Source organism: Equus caballus, chromosome 14, assembly GCF_041296265.1.
Source record: "Equus caballus isolate H_3958 breed thoroughbred chromosome 14, TB-T2T, whole genome shotgun sequence".
Lineage (NCBI taxonomy): Eukaryota > Metazoa > Chordata > Mammalia > Perissodactyla > Equidae > Equus > Equus caballus.
The window spans coordinates 49,955,743-49,975,095 of NC_091697.1; the positions used below are offsets into that span (position 1 = coordinate 49,955,743).

The 19,353-nt window shown below is 42.5% G+C and overlaps 1 protein-coding gene across 5 annotated transcripts in view; it reads right to left on the reverse strand.

Annotated features, from left to right (window-relative positions):
• ARHGAP26 (Rho GTPase activating protein 26) overlaps positions 1-19,353 on the reverse strand; it is a 424,411-nt gene that overhangs the window by 274,948 nt on the left and 130,110 nt on the right. For all 5 annotated transcript variants that reach the window (XM_023617500.2, XM_023617501.2, XM_070234027.1 and 2 more), the window contains exons 8-10: positions 17,930-18,059; positions 14,228-14,328; positions 8,898-8,992 (exon numbers count right to left, since the gene is read on the reverse strand). In XM_023617500.2, coding sequence (XP_023473268.1) covers positions 8,898-8,992; positions 14,228-14,328; positions 17,930-18,059 — 326 coding nt within the window. The remainder of the gene's footprint in view (positions 1-8,897; positions 8,993-14,227; positions 14,329-17,929; positions 18,060-19,353) is intronic.

Genomic DNA, 19,353 nt, shown 5'->3' on the forward strand with positions numbered 1-19,353 from the left:
ATTCAGACAATCTCACAAGGACACTCAAACAAGGACATGTGCACATACCACATACCAAACTAGAAATAATAAGTATTATTTTAGTTTAAAATTAGCATGGTTTCCTTTTGAGACCATAAATTGGAAGAAGGTGCATAAAGCCTTTTATCTTGTATAGCAATATATATAAATAATAGGTTATTGCATATATAATTTGAAAATGGAGTCTTCCCCCAGCAGCCTCTTTGCACGGATACACTTAATGCACCTGTATTCACTCTCAGCTTACAGATGACTTGAAAAGTCATGACACCACAGGAAAAGGAACACCACTGAGACAGAAAAAATAGGCTCAAAGAAACACCCACCAAAACTAAGGTTTACTCTAAGGAAAAAGAAGTCCCAGGTTTTAGGGTAGAGAAGAAAATGAAAAGTCACAACCTTTTGCGACCCAGGAGTGCATGGGGGGGACTACTATTGCATTCCATCTTCAGAACAACCCGCAAGGTAGGCAGGATAAGCCCATCTTACAGATGCGCTTAAACCACCCGCCCAGACTCACACAGCTAGGAAGACGCAGATCCCAAATTCTAACTTAGGGCGGCTTCGATCTATCACCAGCATCACGGAGCCTGCTATAAAAACATACTTGAATCGAGGGTGATGACTGATGAGAGGGTTAAGGTTGATTTTTCAGATCCATAAATCTTTCTAGCCTTCGTTATTCTTACTTTAACCAACATTCCATTTTCCTGGGGGTTTTCTGTCCCACCTATACAGAAATGCAGATTATGTGAGTACTTACTGAAGTTTTAGTTTAAATAGCAGCTAAAATGATTAAGCTCCTATAGTCTCTTACACAATAGTTCACCAAAGTCCCAAGGGAAAGAACGAAATAATGTAACTCAAAAATTGCATTACCATAAAAAACAAAATTGAACAACCACACGCACACAGTACTATACTAAAAGCTGCATAAAATGATGTTATTCTGCCTCTGGATGCAAATTACCTGAGACAGATATTTAGAACTGAACAGAAGTATATAAAACATGCCAAATTAAACAACGAGCCAACCAGTATAAAGAAAAGCTCATATACTGTGCAAATACACAGTTCATGGTGGGAAGACAGGGACAGAATTGCCAGTGTGTGTGACATGCCAGGCTGGGACTGGTTCAGAGGAAGGCTGTCTCTCTTGACCTATTCGTGGAACGACTGCAAAAGGAAGACTTCAGATTTGGTTTGAAAGAAAACTCAGATGAAGACTTTTAAGAAGGAAAGTCCAATAGAGTCACAGTGTTTCATTGAACTTTGTATCTCCATTGTCAGAGTCTCTGGCATGTAGTTATGCTTAATAAATGAAGGAGAGAGGGAACGAACTCAGGGTGTTCCAGTCACGCCATCATTGTCTGTAAAAATGCAAGGGGTAAGTCCCTCTGTTTATTACATTTTCCCCACAACATTCTGGTCTTCCAAGTTTGCTGGAACACTCTACATACTGGTATTTATACATTTAATTGCACGAATGTGTGTGCATGTATGTATGTGCACGTGTGCACCCATTCTACAACCAGAGGTGAGCTCTGTGAAGCCAAGGACTATGCTCGTCTTGGCCCCCATTACACCCCTAGCACCAAGTACCCTTGCCATCTCTAATAAGTTGTCCTTTTGCTGTCCACCTCTGGAGAGCGCCAATGCTGGAAAGGGGGCATTTAACACTCCACATAACATTTTCAAATGTATGGACTTCTGCTGGAGTCAGCTAGTCCTGGAAAAAATAAAGCATTCTAATTGTTTCCCTTTCCCAAGTATAAACACGGCCCCTCAAGAGACTACATTGATTCAGTGCATCAAAAAGAAGCCTTTTGTTCCTATTATTTTCCATATGGTTTAGCGGCCCCTCCTGGAAAACATCTGGGAGAAAATGTCCATATGTCACTTACAACTGTGGTAAATTTCTTAAAAATAAACAAATCCAGAGATGCTGGGTGATGACTACCACCAGGATTCTTTGGCTTAAACAAATATTTTCCCTACATTGGCTCATTACTTTCCATAAGATGCTGCATGGTGGAGTTACTTATTCAAAGTGACTGAAGACAGATACGAGCGAGCGAGCGTTAGCAATTTGCATGCCATTACCAGTAACGGCTGCGTTTAGATGAGGTCCCATTTTAACTCAGGAATTTTACACTAAACTCCCTCAAAAAGAGCTGATATAATTTAAGGGGAAAAAATGATAACTCTAATCTTTATTCAATTAACCAATATAAAATATAAACCTTCAAATTCTGGGTGCTATGGCAAAGTAATACAAAGGTACAAGAGAATGCTTCTTTATTAAGGTATAAGAACGGGTAGCTTTTAAAAAACGAATGAAAGCTTAGGCTACTGTAAAGAGTATCCAGAACCAGGAAAATAATTTATGGCAATGGACTGCTTTGTGAAGTGGGGTTCCTTGTCAATGGGATTGCTCAAGGAGTGCGCGTTGGGCCATCGATCTAAGAGGCTGCCACCAGCCTTGCTGCCGCTTCAGTGAGAGAGGCCCTCCCTATCCAAGAGTGTATTTGTCTGCTGGGGCTGCTGGAACAAAGTGCCACAAACTGGGTGTGGCATAAACAGCAGAAATTTATCATCTCACAGGTCTAGAGGCTAGAAGTTCCAGAGCAAGGCGCCAGCAGGGTGGGTGCCTTCTGAAGTATGTGAAGGAAAAGTTCCTCCATGCCTCTCTCCTAGCATCTGGGGTTTGCTAGCAATCTATGGCATTCCTTGGCTTGAAGAAACATGACTCTGACCTCTGCCTTCATGTTCACATGGCGTTCTCCCTGTGTACATGCCTGACCCTCTGTCCAAATTACCTTTTTTTATTTTTTATTTTTTTGCGGAAGATTAGCCCTGAGCTAACTACTGCCAATCCTCCTCTTTTTGCTGAGGAAGCCTGGCCCTGAGCTAACATCGTGCCCATCTTCCTCTACTTTATGTGTGGGACACCTACCACAGCATGGCTTGCCAAGCAGTGCCATGTCCGCACCCAGGATCCAAACCGGCGAACCCTAGGCCGCCGAGAAGCGGAATGTGCGCACTTAACCACTGTGCCACGGGGCCGGCCCCCAAATTACCTTTTTTTATAAGGACACCAGTCATATAGGCTTAGGGCCCACCCTAATGATCTCATTTTAACTTGATTACCTCTGTAACGATCCTATCTCCAAATAATTTTCATTTTCAGATACTGGGGATTAGAACTTCAACATATGACTTTGGGGGGTACACAAGCAACCCATAACAAATATCTTCCTTTCTTTTTAGCTTATTGTGACAACACCACACAACTACTACAAATCATACACATTTATTTAAAGTGATATCATATTTTTCTTTTCCTCCCCAAAGTCCCAGTATATAGTTGTATATCCTAGTTGTAAGTCCTTCTCAGTTCTTCTATGTGGGATGCCACCACAGCATGGCTTGATGAGCAGTGTGTAGGTCTATGCCCAGGATCTGAACCAGTGAACACCAGGCCGCCGAAGTGGAACATGCGAACTTAGCCACTATGCCACCAGGCAGGCCCCCATATCATACTCTTAATGCTGGAGTCTTGAAATTGAATTTAAAAACAAAACCAGAAGGGAAATTCAAAGAAGCATCACAGTGATTTGTTGGACGTGATACCTTGATCTAAGCAATGTTTCAGGTTGGAATTGAAGAAAGACACAAGAATTTCTACTAACTTCAAGTTTTCAAAGTTGGGAACAACAAAATCCTTTTGAAGGAAAGCCACGGACATGAAGAGCTAATATCAGCCTGTGAAACATTTGCTCAGAATAGACCAGGAGTCTTCTAGCACTTTCTCAGGTCTGAACTTCCCTTAAAACTGGTTCTGAAAAGAGGAAAAAAAGGCAGGCACTAGAGAAAAAGGGAGAGGTGAGAAGGAATTATGTGGAATAATGTAATTATGTGGAAGTCAATACGGAAGGGTGTAGGATACAGAGGAGGTACTCGTAAAAGCCTAGTTTTGGGATGTCAAAGGTAAAAGAACTTAGAAGAGTTAAAAGTAGATTTCTGAAATGTATTCAGCATTAAAGAGGATCTTTGACATACAAAGTTCAAAAACTATAGATCTAAATGCCAAAGCTCTGAATTAACACTTAATTTGATTTGCAGCTCATTCACGGGTCAAGAAGTCACAACAGTTCTTCCTATAGGACGGAAATGTCAGGAACTAACCCCTTTCCATCAGGATTTGAGGATTAACAAACTGACAGCAATGTGTTGGGATACAATGAAAATAATCAACTGATAAATGGCGCTATTGTTTTGATTTCTCACTCAATGCTAGTCTCCCTAGATAGAGAAACGAGTGTCATCTTAAAAATAACAGGTAGAAGAAGACACATACAAAAAAACCTAGCATCCATGGATCACCTACTATGTGCCATGTGCCTGGCCTGTGCTCTGTCTGCATTGCCTCTTTAAATTGTTAGTCATGTGGGCACTTTCTGAAGGTCACAGAGTAAATATAAAAACAGAAGCAAGTTTGTGGCTTTAGTTCACCCACCATCAGTTTAGGTGCCCAAAGCAAATGGTCAGAGTAAGAAAGCACTTCTCAGATTCGACAGCCAGTGAACTGAACATTCAGGGGTGTCTCTGAAATGCAAGTACCGATAGCATTGGGCTCATCACTCAAAAACATTTCTAAAATATCCTGAGTTTTGAGGCAGCACCGAGATGCCCTGGAATGAGCTCCTACAAACCTCAGTTCAAATCCCACCTGAGCCTTGGGTAAGACTCACCCGTTTAAACCGCAGATTCCTCAGCAGTTAACAGGGGAGAAGTGGACCCATACCTCCCTGGGCTGTGTGAGGACTACTTGAGATATGTATGAACAGCGTTCAGCTTCCAGAGAGTACTCTCTTGCCGCTGGTTCCCTCGCCCATCCCTCCTCCATCTTCTTTTTTTTTTTTTTTTAAAGATTTTATTTTTTCCTTTTTCTCCCCAAAGCCCCCCGGTACATAGTTGTGTATTCTTCGTTGTGGGTTCTTCTAGTTGTGGCATGTGGGACGCTGCCTCATCGTGGCCTGATGAGCAGTGCCATGTCCGCGCCCAGGATTCGAACCAACGAAACACTGGGCCATCTGCAGCGGAGCGCGGGAACTTAACCACTCGGCCACGGGGCCAGCCCCATCCCTCCTCCATCTTTAACTAAAAAAGTGGGTCTTATTGGGGTTGTTGATGCTTTTTTCCTAGTAATCTGTATCAGAGACTGAAATCACCTTTTCTACTAGCTATATTCTTCTCCATATGGGTAAGAATTAAGCTTCTTGGTAAAGGAGACTGATTTTTTGTTCTAGTTTTGCTTTACTGTTGTTTCTTGTTATTATGTTTTTCATACGGAAAACTTTTACGTACTCTGAGAAAATTGTACTGTGATAGGTATGGTGTTTAATGTACCAATTATGAGTGAGAATAAAGGACAACTTAAGATCTTGTTCAAAAAGTGGATTTCAGGATCTCTCCCCCAGAAAGTCAGACTGCAGGTCTGGGGCAGGAAGCAAGAAGCTGCAGTTCTAAGAAGCACCTGCAATGGATGCTGAGTGCAGGTGTCTCTCACCACACAGAGGGGATGCTGATGTGATCAACTCACAATATTGACCTCCTGGAATATCACTTCCTGAAGGCTACAGCTTCTGTTACAAAATAACATGAAATATCAGGACTGAGCCCAAAGGATCAAAGTATGCAACCTTAAAAACCCACAACCTGCATAGTCTAAGTCAAATGAATCACTCTTTAGCATGTATTTATATCTTGATAGAATAAAACATTAACAGCCAGTACAGAAACATTTCTGTATTCTACAGCTAACATACTCTAGGGGCATTTTCAGACCTTACACTGTTAACAGAGCCATTCTCTCCTTTACTTCCACATTTCCTAGGTGCTAAACTTGCCTGTTATCCCTCTGCTTCTCCAGCCCAGCAGGCAGAGCTGAGAAATCTGCAGAAGGCAGAGTTGAAAAGGCAACAACAGGACAGCTGGCAGCAGGATCTCCTTGCAAAGTGCACTGGGGAAAAAGCACAGTGTAGGAATCTCCCAGAAAACAGGACTTTTCTCTTTTCCCTCTCTCCTCAGTCCCTCCCTGGATGGGTGAGGAAAATGCAGACACTGGGGTCAAAGAGGAAAAAGATAAGGAAAACACTGCTCAACTGTAACCCAATCTTTGAGAACAAAGATGATGACCTATAGAGAAAACTGAGAGAAGTTGTTTCATAGATGTTCTGTGTTCTTTTAGGTGATAGTCAGGAAGGTGCAGCCACAAGAGGAGACACAGAAGAGGCTCAGGTAAATGAAGTTTCTTATACTCACAGGTGCTAGAAACACGATGCATGGAACACCACACATGGCCATGTGGGAAAGAACCAGCATCAGCCAGGAGGCAGAAGGGGCAGGAGGGGAGAGCCTAGGCCAAGGCCTTCATCAGAGTTTCCATGGGAAAGGCAAGGCAGGGCAGAGTAAACAGTTTAGGGTTGGCTAATCTGAATAATTTCAGGGGTCACTAAGCTATAGGAGTGGTCCCTAGGTGCCTGGTAACTGGCCCTAGATGACGAAGGCAGAAGAACATTGCCTCCTGGGGTGTTCAGGCCAGATGGAGGAGGTGGGGCTCTGGACTGGTGCGTCTGCACATTGATGGCATGCTCCAGGCTGCGCCCTTGGCTATCTCTAAGAATTGGCTAGCCCTGAAAGGGGCAGTCTCTCCCCAGCCATAAAAGTTTTTAAGGTGTCAAACATCATAATATACAGAAAATAAAAATGATAAATAATCCAATAGAACTATCTACTCACCTCCTGTTTATTGAGAGGAGATTTAGGAGCCTCATCCTGAACCACAACTGAAACCCCTCCATGTCTTACCAAGGAAACCAGAGACAGCAACTTAGAAGAAATTGACTTCCCAAACCCACTCAGTATGTTGAATGTGACACATGCTGTCAGCTTATAATTGGGACATGCAAACCTTTTCTGGGCATAATAAAGGGGGAAGGTGGTAGGAAATGCCTGCAGGATGGAAATGAGATGGAGGCACCATGGTGAGTTTTAATTCCCTAAAAAGCAACTTTCTACAACTTCTGGGGAAACTTCCGAAGGAGAAAACAATTCAGCTCCAGAAAGCATCTTAGAGCTTGTTTTTAATCTAACAGAGACCTGCAATGGGAGGCATGCCCTCTTCCAAACAGCCCTGCAAACAGATGATCATCTCTAGGAACTACACCTTTGACCAGCACCAAACAACAGGCTCTGCTTCCAAACACACATATCCTCTGAACCTCTTATGGATGCCAACATGGATTCCCTTAAATTCCATGCTTAGGAAGAGAGAAGCCTAGAAGAGCTTAAAGCATCCTGAGTTAGGATTTGTTTAAAACCAAGAATAACCAATTTTAGTTTGAGATAGACTTTTTGCAATTCCCCTTTGCTACCCCAATTCAACCTAACCCCCCATGCAGCCATTCTCTATTACCTTACCCTCTCACATTCCCAAACAGAGTGAAGAACTGGGGTACTTTCTTTTCTTTAAAACATATATTGACTTTTCTACATTTAGAATGTAACCCCATGAAATATCAAGTCTGATGAACATACAGGACAAGCTAATTAACAGCCAATAATAATAGCTAATACTTGTTGAGCCACTCTGCCAAGCATTTTATATGCATTACCTCCTTGAACACTTACAATTCTAAGAACTAGGGACTATTACCATCTTCATTTTCCAGAGAAGGAAATCAGGGCGCTGTGAGATTAAGTAGCTTGCCCAAAGTGACGTGGCTACTAAGCAGCAAAGTCAAAATGTAGACCCAGGTGGCCTGAGTTGAGAGCCACAGGTATAATGACTAAACCGCTAAAGTGATGTGGTTAGTTTCCATGAACTTCTGATTTAGGATAAAAGGGCCTGCTCTTTCCATGGGAACCCTAGCAGGCTCCAGCAGACACGGTGCAGAGACACCACACCATGGGAAGGCATTCCTAACCTGCCAACGGGGAGGAGCACACTCCAGGCGATACTCACTCTCTGCATGCTCTAGAGCCGGGGAAAAGTGGCCACGGGTACATGTCCCATGGGAAGGCAGGGAAGGAAGCAGTACCAGCTTGATAAAACGGTGTGGCTTTTTTTTTTAAAATAAACAGGAGAAATTAAATGGCATTTTATGAGAATCATGCTGAGATTTAAGGATCTTCATGCTAGCATTGCTGATCTTGAACACAGCTCAAATAAGCTTAACACGTGGCTTTCAATGAAAGGATTAACCTGTTGCCAAGTAAAAGTGTTTCAAAGAATAGGAATGTTGTCAGACTAGCTGAACACCATGAAATGGTACAACTTAATGAGATTCTATAAATCTCGAGGAGACTCATCTCGCAAGTGGTTTTCTGTCTTTCCTGGGTGCGCACACACAGTGGTAGGTGAAATGCTGTAACTAAAAGCTGTTTTTTTTTAAATTGAGTAGAACTTCCACCCTTCCCTTTACCCAATTCCTTTTGAATCACTTTATTAAATTAAAAAAATAATTTTTAAAATAAAAAAATCTCAAATAGCTGATACAGTCATGCTAAAGAGTCAGTTTTGTTTAAACATCTACTCAACCTCCTGAGACATAACACACACTCCTGAGCAGGGAAGCCCCATCATGAAAATAAAACCAACCAATTGGCAGCTCCATGATGGACCTCAAAGAAGGGGAGGCTCCTTGGGAATCTGCAACAGGCCTGAGGTCTACTCCAGACTGAATGTCAGTAGAGGGATGGAGAAGGGAAAGAGTGGGGGAAAAAAAACGCAGAGTTCTGACTGAATGGAAAAGGTAAGAAATCCATATTCAGTACTATCCGCTCTTGAGACAAGTGTGACAGCTACTCACCTGTCTACTGCTTCTACGTCAAAGCAAAACCTCTTCTCAATAGAGTCTGTTTTCCGCCGTGTGCAGGATTTCAGGGTGACTGATTCATCTTCTCCCTGTTGGGAACACACAGACTATCAAGATGAGGCCAGAATGTGGGCCCTGCTCCTCTCCTAGACAAGCGTGCCACAGAACAAGAGTGATCATTTCATCTTCTCAAACCTGAGTGCCCACGATGACAGGAGGTAGAAGGTTGACCAGAAACCTTCTCAAGCAAGAGCCCGATGCAGCTATTACCTGTAAACCACGTTCCCTTTAGAGCCAGATGTCTCTAGTACTGGTAGATCCTGATGGTACAGCACCAACCTGTGCTAGATTAAACTCTTGTTGATAGTGTTTTCCTTTAATTTGTAGGTTTGATAATAGCTGAAACAAGATGATCTTGAGGTCTCCTCCCTACTGAGCTTCTCTGATCTTGGTTCAGGCGTCATTTCTCAGGAAAGCCTTCCTGGACCAGGTCCAATACCCCCAGATGTGTTCACATAGCACCATGCACCTCTCCTTCCCTCACAACACTGATCATGGCTGACACTTTCTGTTGATATGAGCAATGGTTCAAATAACGTCTCTCTCCTCATTAGACTCGAAGCTCCCTCAGGGAAGGAACTCTATCTGTTTTTACTTACTCCTGTGTCCTCAGAGCCCAAATAGGCCCTGGAACAGAGTAGGTGATCAACATATATGTTTTAACAGCTTTACTGAGGTACAACTACTGCATAATAGACTGAACATGTTTAAAGTGGACAATTTATGAGTTTTGACATCTGTATACATTCATGAAAACATCACCACAATCAAGTTAATGAACATTTCCATCACCTCCAAAAGTTTCCTGGTGTCCCTGTGTAATCTATCCCTCCACCCAGTCCATTCCCAGGCAAACAATGAATCTACTTTCTGTCACTATGGATTAGGTTGCATATTCTATAATTTTATATAAATGGAATGTCCTTTTATATGTGACTTCTTTCACTCAGCATAATTCTTTTTTTTTTTTTTTTTTTGGCGAGGAAGCTTGGCCCTGAGCTAACATCTCTTGCCAATCTTCCTCTTTTTGCTTGAGGAATATTGTCACTGAACTAACATCTGAGCCAAGCTTCCTCTATTTTGTATGTGGGATGCCACCAGAGAATGGCTTGATGAGCAGTGTGTAGGTCTGCACCCAGGATCCGAACCCATGAACCCCAGGCCACCAAAACAGAGCACACAAACTTAACCACTACACCACCAGGCAGGCCCCTCAGCATAATTCTTTTGCTATTCATCCATGTTGTTGTGTGAATCAAGAGTTTATTTCTTTTCATTGCTGAGTAGTATTCCATTGTACAAAGGGAATATAACAGTTTTATCACATAGATAAGTTATTGCCTAGAAACATAGAGGTTTCTGTCCCTGATTTCTTCTCTTTCTGTCACACAAGAATTTGTTAAGTTTCCTGTTTCTCCCGCCTCTGCCAATCTTTCTTTCTAAACTAGGGGTGAATTAGCAAACTTGCCCAGTTTGTTGCAATAACAGGAAATGTGACTGTGTATGGTAAAATTTAACTACCCACTAATATCAGAATAGCACACAAAAAGGAGACCTAGGAAGAGACAGTTTATATTCAGAAGCCTTACAACTCTTGTCTTTAACTGAATAGCTAAGATTAATTTCTCAGCTTGAGAGCTGTTCTTTCAGTGTGTACACATGCGAGTGTAACACCCAAACATATGGGATTCTGACCATGGTAATGTCTAACTGTATTTCAGAATAGCCATGGGCCAGCTTCCACTTGCAAAGCTTATGAGGCGGTGTCCCTGAGAAATGAGAGGGAACAGCGGATCTATAAAAGTGTCAAATACAAGCAGAAAAAAGAGACATATTCTGTTCCAAGGATAACCACACCATACGAGAAAAAATATACAAAGATGATCTGTTCAACTACTGATGGTTTAAAAAAGGGGAAGACATAGATAACAATCACTTAAACAAATAAATGAAAAGCTTCAAGTGACAAGCAAAAAGAGAGGCAGGCTGTGCTACAAAAGACTAAATTGAGGGGATCTGACCTTATCAGCAAGGTCAGAAAAGGCTTTCTTGGCCTGAGATTTGAAGGATTCACAGGAGATAAAACCAAGAGAACAGAATCAGGAGATGGAGAACAGCAGGTGGAAAGGCCCTGTGGTCAGGGTCCACAGAACCCTGGAGAAACTGAAGGGAAAGTCAATGCATCTGGAATCCCAGAGCAAGAGGGAAAGTGGAATGAGAAAGGGTTGAGGGAGGCAGGGGCCAGAGTATGCTGGCTGTGGTCTGGTCTTATCCTGAGAGCAGTGGGAAAATAATGAAGGGTTTCAGGCAGTGGAAGAGACAGGGTCAGCTGTGGGCTGCTCCGAGCTCCTGCAGGGAGCTGCCTCATCTCAGAGGGTAAGATGCGGGGAATTCTCCTTCACCACACACGGTGTCTGGTCTCCAAGAGGATGGAGCAAATCTGCTCACATCTCCTGAACCAAAGCTAAGAGAAAAGCGAGTACTGTTAAAGGAAAATAATCCAAATGAAAGGGACAGTGAAGGGAGAGAACGGGTGGAGAAAAATCATGTTAGGAAAAGAAAACACCCTATTATCTATGTTACGTCTACTTCCAGCTCCTGGAGAGCTTTGTACAAACACATATATAAAGATATCACATGAGTCTCTGTATTAAATTGAGAAGACATCATCTCTAGAGGGCCAGTCTGCATACTTCCACCACCCTGAAGAAACAGAGTGACGTCAGGGAAAGCTGTTATATTATTTATATATATATATATATATATAGAAAATTATTATTATTATTATTATAGGCCTCAGAATCAGGAGACGCAGACTCCAGAATCAGGGTTTGAGTACCAGCTCGATAATTCATTAGTTATATGGCCTTAGAAATCATTCATTTTTTTCTCTCTGAACCTCAATTTCTTCTTTTATAAAGGAGGAAAACTGGATCAAACAGGATAATATAGGACAATAAAAAGACTTATAAAACTATAAAACATAATATAAAGATAAGAAATTATTAGGAAAATTATTTATTATAATATCAAGCTCCTAATAAAGCACTCATCACGTGCCAGGCTCTGCCCCAAGAAGTTTATATACACAAACTCATATAAAGCTCTTAACAACTCGGTGAGGTGCTTACTATTATCTCACCAAAGTATTAGGAGTCCCAAACATCCACCATAATTGGCCTTTGCCCTTCACTTTCAAGTGTGATAAGAAAGGAGCAGAGAAAATACAAGAGAGTTCTTCATTACAGGGTTAAGAAAGCACAAGACAAAAAGCACCCAAGTAAAGATTGTGTGAGAGAATAATTCAGTGAAGCTGGTTCCTACAAGGACTAAGAGTTGGAAAGGACTGACTCAATCCAAGGAGGGCAGACCTCACTCCATCTCCATTTCATGAATACTAGGGGACACCTATTAACACAGAGTTTTAATATTCCTTCTAACTCTGTAATTTCTCTGTTTTGATACTTTAACATGTCTGTTTTCTGGAGATTATTCCACCCCAGACAAGCAACATTAAAAGGGCTTTGGCTTTTTTTGCTTTGATACAGGGAAGGAAAAGAGATGCTGATAAACCCTTGTATAGTGACCTAAGTAAAAGAAAGCCAGGAAAAAAACCTGGAAGAGGTAGAGAGCAAAGGGGGCAGCATGGCAGAGTAGCTAACAGTAATGATGTTACTAGCATCTAACATCACTGACCCAGGCAGTCTAATTTCAAAGCCAGTGTCCTTAGCCTCTATACTGTAATGCCCACACACGTGCAGACCCAACATGCTGCACAAAAATGCACCACAGAGAGGACAGGGTTAGAATGCTTATAGAGGTCTAACCTATCAACAGATCAGACACAGCTGAAAAATTATTTAAACTAAAGATACAACCAGAGAAATTATCCAGACTGGAGTCCAGAGGTTCAAAGAGATGAAAAATAGAAATACTTTATTAAAAATACTTAAATATCTCCAGAAGGAGAGAATAGAAAGAACGGGGCGGGGGCAAAATCCAAAGTGATATAACTGGTGAGAATTTTCCAAAGTTACTAAAAGACACCAATCTTCAAATCTAGAAAGGCCAAAAATTCCCGAGCACAACAGATTGGGGAAAAAACATTTTACACATAGGACCATCATAATGAAAAGTAGAATAATGAAAGAAAAAAGGAGAGAAGCAATTAAGAGCAGCCAGAGAGAAAAGACAGGCCACCTGAAAAGGAAACGCACTCACAATCAGTGAGATGCCCAGAGGCGAGGAGCACGGCTGGAGCACAGCCAGGAGCTCCCAACAGCAGTGACCCAGGGAGCCTGAGGCAGCCTGGCCACGCCTTCCAGAGATGGCCACAAGAATATCTCCCATCCCAATGCTCTTCATACGATGTGACTTTGACACTCCTCCCATGGAGAGGCAGGGTCTGCGTCCTCTCCCAATGAAACTGGATGGGCTTTTGTGACTGTTTCTACCAACAGAGAAGACAAAAGTAAGGCAGAATGACTTCCAAGGCTAGGTCATTAAAGACAACCCAGTCCTGCTTTCGTGGCTGCAACACTTGCTCTTGAAACCTTTAGCTGCCCTGAGGCCACTGTGCTGTGAGGAAGCCCAAACTAGCCCACAGAGACCAGATGGACAGGCCCTGAGACTGTACAGAGCAAGAGGGCAAGAGGGAAGCGAAGAAGAGAGGACGAGAGCAGGAGAAAGGAAGAAAGCTATGTCTGAGCAGCCCTGAGCTGCTGCTACAGATCCTCACTGTTCCAGCTCTACTCACCATCTGAGTGGAGCCGCATGAGAAACCCCGAGCCCAAACCACCCACCCGAATGCTTGCCGAATTCCTGACCCACAGAAACTGTGAGAAACACTAAAATGATTGATTTTGTTTTAAAAGTCGCTAAGTTTTGGGGTGATCCGTGACAGAGCAAGAGATAACCGAATCATCTAAACTGCCAACTGGCTGCCCTCCAGGTATCAAGTGAGAGTGACATGAATCAGATTCACAGGATGAGGTCACCCAAGAATTTCTAGCATCTAAACACATTGGACACACTTAATATCGTATATATGTGAAATACAAGAATCCTTAATTGCAATTCCTAATATAACTTAGAGCTAAGAATAATTACCTTATGTTACTTTTTAGGATACTGTGCCTCCTGAACTACTGTATGAAAATGAACAAAATTACAGTGAAACATTGGAGGTGTTACTTTATACGTGCATTATAATCATCATATGTTAGCCAAGCAAATCAAGCATGAAATTTAAAAAATGAACTCACCCCCTTTCCTCCTGACTTTTGGTCAAATGGTACCATGGTGATTTGTTTGGAATCTCGTTGATACGTACAGTAGTGCTTCACCCAAGAGGTTCCAAAGTGACCTGCAAGGTAATGTTTCCATAAAACATGTCTACATGTCCACTGCATGCCGGAGAAACACACAACACACAACACTCAGCCTTCCCTTCAACTGTTTCTGGGGCAATATATTCTCCACATCAGCTAGACTAGAATGGGCAGAAATCTGATCCCACAGCCTGGAAATGGAACCAACCCAGGGCTTTCCCCAGGGACCAAAGAAGACTGTTTCCCACTAAATGCTGCATCCAATGGGTCTTAAAATATAAGGGAAGTAGAGGTTCCCTGGGGAAATTAATTCACTTTCCCATCATCACTCTCCACGCGAAGTCTTCTTTCACTCCCCTGACAGGAGTAAGATGACTGAGGAAAGAACACAGAAAGGCTCCTCAAAGTGCTGTCACTGCTCCCATCTGGTGTGACAACTTCATGCTTCCCACACAGCTGCGCTGCCACTCTGTGTGCAGGCATATAGGGGTTCTGACCTACTTCCAAACTCCTAATTTTCACTTTAGCAGAACTCAAGAAGATGTGAAAAGCAGACAGGAAAACTCAGAGACATCAGAGACGCAGAATGGAAGTGACTGTAAATGCCCAAATGTAATCTAAGGAGTTTGCCCTCAAAATTGTCCCTCGGGAAAGAGAGAGATGCCCTACAGTCATATTCTGACAAAGTCTCTGATTTCACCTGGTGCTTGGCCAATTATTTTGAACGACAAAGTACTATTAGAAGAAAAAGGCATTATTAGCCTGCAAGGACCTCAATCAATACTAGTCATAGACGCTTACAGAGATCACACAGCAGAAAAGGTTAAAAAAAAAAAAAAGTAACAACGTGAAAAGAGGTTTAGCAGACATTCAATAACTATTTTTCAGGGTATGAATGCCCAGTGCAAGTGTTGGATGTCACTTAGTAAACTTAAAAAGCAATACAGTAAGTGTCTACATTGAAGCATCAAGGAAAAATGAAAATATCAACCATTCTAATGTATTTTCATGGCTTCGAGAAAAAATTCCAGTGATAGCACACCACAAAGATTTGAAAAATACTGTATCTTAGACAATTCTAGCACCAAAATAAGGATAGTAATGGATTTAGCTTAATAAATAAAATAGGAATCCATAAGTCCATACTGACAATAGAAAGACAGATGGATGGATGGATGGATGGATGGATGGATGGACGGACGGATGGAGAGATGAAAGAAGGAAGGCAGGCAGGAAGGACAGAAGGTAGAAGGAAGGAAAGGAAGTCACTTCCTTACAGTACACTGAATGGCAACTACTAAATGTGGAGGGAGTGGCAGAGCTGAGAATCACCATTTTGCAACCATCACAGTAAAGATGGTTCAGACCAGGATTGTCAATGGATGCTAACTCTATGGGAGGCAAAATTTGATGAGGAGAAGGATATGGTCTTAAGGTGTCTCCCCACAGATTGCTAATTAGTTATAAGGAAAAATAATGACAGTACAGTGGAAAAACAAGACAACATCTTGACTGGGTGATCAAAATTAACATCACCATGGGGGGGCAGATGGCCATCCTTGGTCTCGAGATGTGGTACCCAGGAAGAATACAGTTACTTACATAGGATTAGATCAGGGATGCATAACCTGAATCTATTCATGAAGAAACACTAGACAAAGCCACACTGAAGAAAATTCTCTAAAAGAACTGGCCTATATCCTTCAAAAATGTCAACGTCATGAAAGACAAAGTAAAGCTGAGGAACTGTTCCAGATTAAAGAAGACTAAAGTCATGATTACAAAATGCAGTAGGAGATTCTGTACTGGCAGAAAACAAAATGCTTTATGGAAGCATTATTGGGACAACTGACAAAATGGAATATGGACTATCATTTAGATTAGCTATCTCATCAACATTAGAGTCCTGGATGTGGTAACTGTACTGTGGTTACATAAAAGAACATCCTCAGTTTTAGAAAATACACTGAAGTAAAGGAGCATGGTGTACACAACTTGCTCTCAAAGGGTTCAGAAAATTAAAAGGTGTGTGTATCTGTGACTGTGATGTGCACACACACACCCTTACAGAGAGAAAGAATGATACGATTGTGGAAAAATGGTACAAACTCGTGAATCTGGGTAAAGGTCATATGATTGTCCTTTACACTATTCTTGAAACTTTCTGTAAGTTTGAAATTATTTCAAAATAACATTACATAAACTTTCAAATAGAAAAAAGGCTGTATGTCAATGACATGCTGTGTTAGAGAATCAAAATGTGGCTCTGATGATAATCAAGACTTTAATGTTGAAAAAGTATATGACATATTTGAATACTGTATAATGTAACAGGAAAGTGCAAAGAGCAATACTGATTTTATATACGTAAGTGAGCAATATGAATAAATTAAGTATTACAAATGAACATTGAACTATATTTTCGCAGTCCTAAAAATTTATATTTTCAAGTTGACCTTCAACTTTTCGGGGTCAATCTTCTTACTGGGCAAAGAAGGCATCACCTTATATTTAGGTGTGTATGAAACACACAACTAAAGTAGCTTCCATTTCTTACAAATCTCACCAAGCTCATCCCTGTAAAAATAAGAGACATAAAACCCTCATCACAACCGACACTCTAACCCTCAACCCCACTACTGCCCCCACTGTCACCAGGGAAGAATTTTAAACCCAAGCAAATTTCTGAGTCATCATTAAACAGAATAATCTCTGAAACCAACTGGTCTAGTTGTTTTCCATCAGAAAGCTTCCAGGAGCAAAGACATTTGCCTAACCCTAATTCAACAGAAGGACAAGAAAGAGCACAAAACCAGCAAAAATCCGAGAAGAATAAGGTGCCCAGCCAAGACAGCAGGGGTGGGAGACTAGAAGAACTATCCATTAAAGAACAATTCACAATTCACTTTCCTTTCTCCCTCGCACTGCACACAGGAACTAAGTCTGGAAGTGCTGGCCCATAGCATGGCTCCGTCACAAAGGCTTCCCCAGGCCTAATGCTCGAGTCGGTGAGTCATCATGGAAATGTCAGCACCTGGCATTTCTTCCCTTGACATCCTATCGGCAGGGCAATGGATCTTCTTCCCAGCTCTCAGAGCAAGCTTTTGTTTCCACTTTTCATAAAATTTAAGTGTTGGAATGACAGGAGTTGAAGAGAAGAGGGGAAGGCCTAAGTCATGATTGTGTGGGTCTTGATGAAACAAGTCTCAAATGAAAACAAAATCACTAAATATTAAATCCATCAAAGGATATCATGGCTTATAGACAATAAGGTGTAGCATGCCAGACCTTGCCAAGGCCTCTCTGCCCAGGCTATGGTATATAAAGCTAAATGAAGGGAACAGGCACCTCAAGAGTAGAATGACACCAGGGAGAGAAGAACCACCCCAGAGCCTCAGTGAATTCCAGGTTTCAGGGAAGTCCCAGTTACAAAGAAAACAGAATACATCACTTGGAGGTAGACAAGACCTGTGGACATCAGCCTTCCCCTAGGAAACTGAACTATAAAATAACTCTCATTCATCCAAACCTATATTTATAGAACACTCCTCTAGGCCAGGCACACTGGATACACCCCCCACCTTCTGAGCAGAAGGCATGAGTGCACCCCAAGCTGGTAGTCGTCGGGGCACTCACGTTTCTCCTGAACGTAGAGGTACCCTTCCATGGTGTAGGGACTGATGGTCTTATGCTCGAGGGGATTCTCCTTCATCTTTTTCATCAGTGATTCCACTTCTGACCTGGTGCCTTCAAAGCGATTTCGTGTCTAGGATGAAAGGAATTTTATTTAGATCAAAGAAACAAAAGGCTATTCCCATCTTGTAACAATTCAGAACATCAACCAATAGAATCCTTAGATCTAAAACAAGAACAGGAACATTCAGCCATCTAGGAATTAGTTAAATATTCACTTTCAAAAAATATACTTTGGCCTTAAAGCCCTATACCACAATGCCTCTCAAACTGTAGGGACATCAAAATCACCTGAGGAACTTGGAGAAAATGCAAATGCCCCGGTCTTATCCCTGAAGATTAATTTAGTATCTCGGGACCCAGAAACATGCATTTTAAATACGCATCCCAGGTGATTCTGATTCAGATGGTCCATGAGAGGGTACCCGCCCAGCTCCCCTTCACGACCGAGGTACTCCTTTCTCCAGCTACAGGGAATGTTGCTTGCTGATGGCTCACAGATGAGTACCCCCTCAAAAGGGAGCTGCTTCACTCAAGGTTACTACTTGCCCTGGTTACTCCAGGGCAGCCTGCACCCAATGACTAGTTGAGGCTAGGGGCAAAAGGAGAAGGGGTCAAAAGCCTGGCCCCCTCGCTTCTCTTCGGCCACTCTGAAGGACCATCCCAGCTCCAGGGTGCCCACGGCATTTGACTGAGGCCTCTGTTGCAACTGCATCACAGCTCAACATCTCCTCCTGCAGGGCCTGCTGCCCTCAGCCTCACAGGTGTGTTTGCTGACACTGCTTCCTGTAAACCTGCTACGTGTAAATCTCCACTGCAGAGTCTGGCCTCTGAGGAAGCCGGCCTAAGGGAAGCCATGCTTTGTGAAACCTTCTCTGAGACTCTGCAACTTCCTGTTCTCAAAGACACTCAGAGAATCAAGTCGGGGCAAGCCCCAGGCTTCGAAAAGCCACAAAATACAACCCACAAGGACGCAATTGGGTTTATTCTCTACAAAGGATGGTCTAGGGACAAAGACAACATGCAGACTCACACGACCCTGTCGCACACTAAAAAATGGGGCTAAAGCCCCAGTAACTGCAAATCAAAGAGCCATAAGCAGGATTCTGAGCACCAAACGGTCCTGCCGTCTAAAATTTGAGAAAGGAGATGGGGACTAAACCACACTGACTTGGATTTCCTGTCAGCCTTACTAAGAGTTGAACAAGAGCACATCCTTTGAGCCGGAGGCCAGCATGTGTTCCCATCCCCCAGCCCCTAAACACACTCTCCAAAGTCTCGTGTGGCCAGGCAGCTCCATGCACAGAAGGGAGGCTGGGCTGGGCTGGGCTGGGCTGGGCTGGGCCCTCTACTGCCAAAGAAAATCC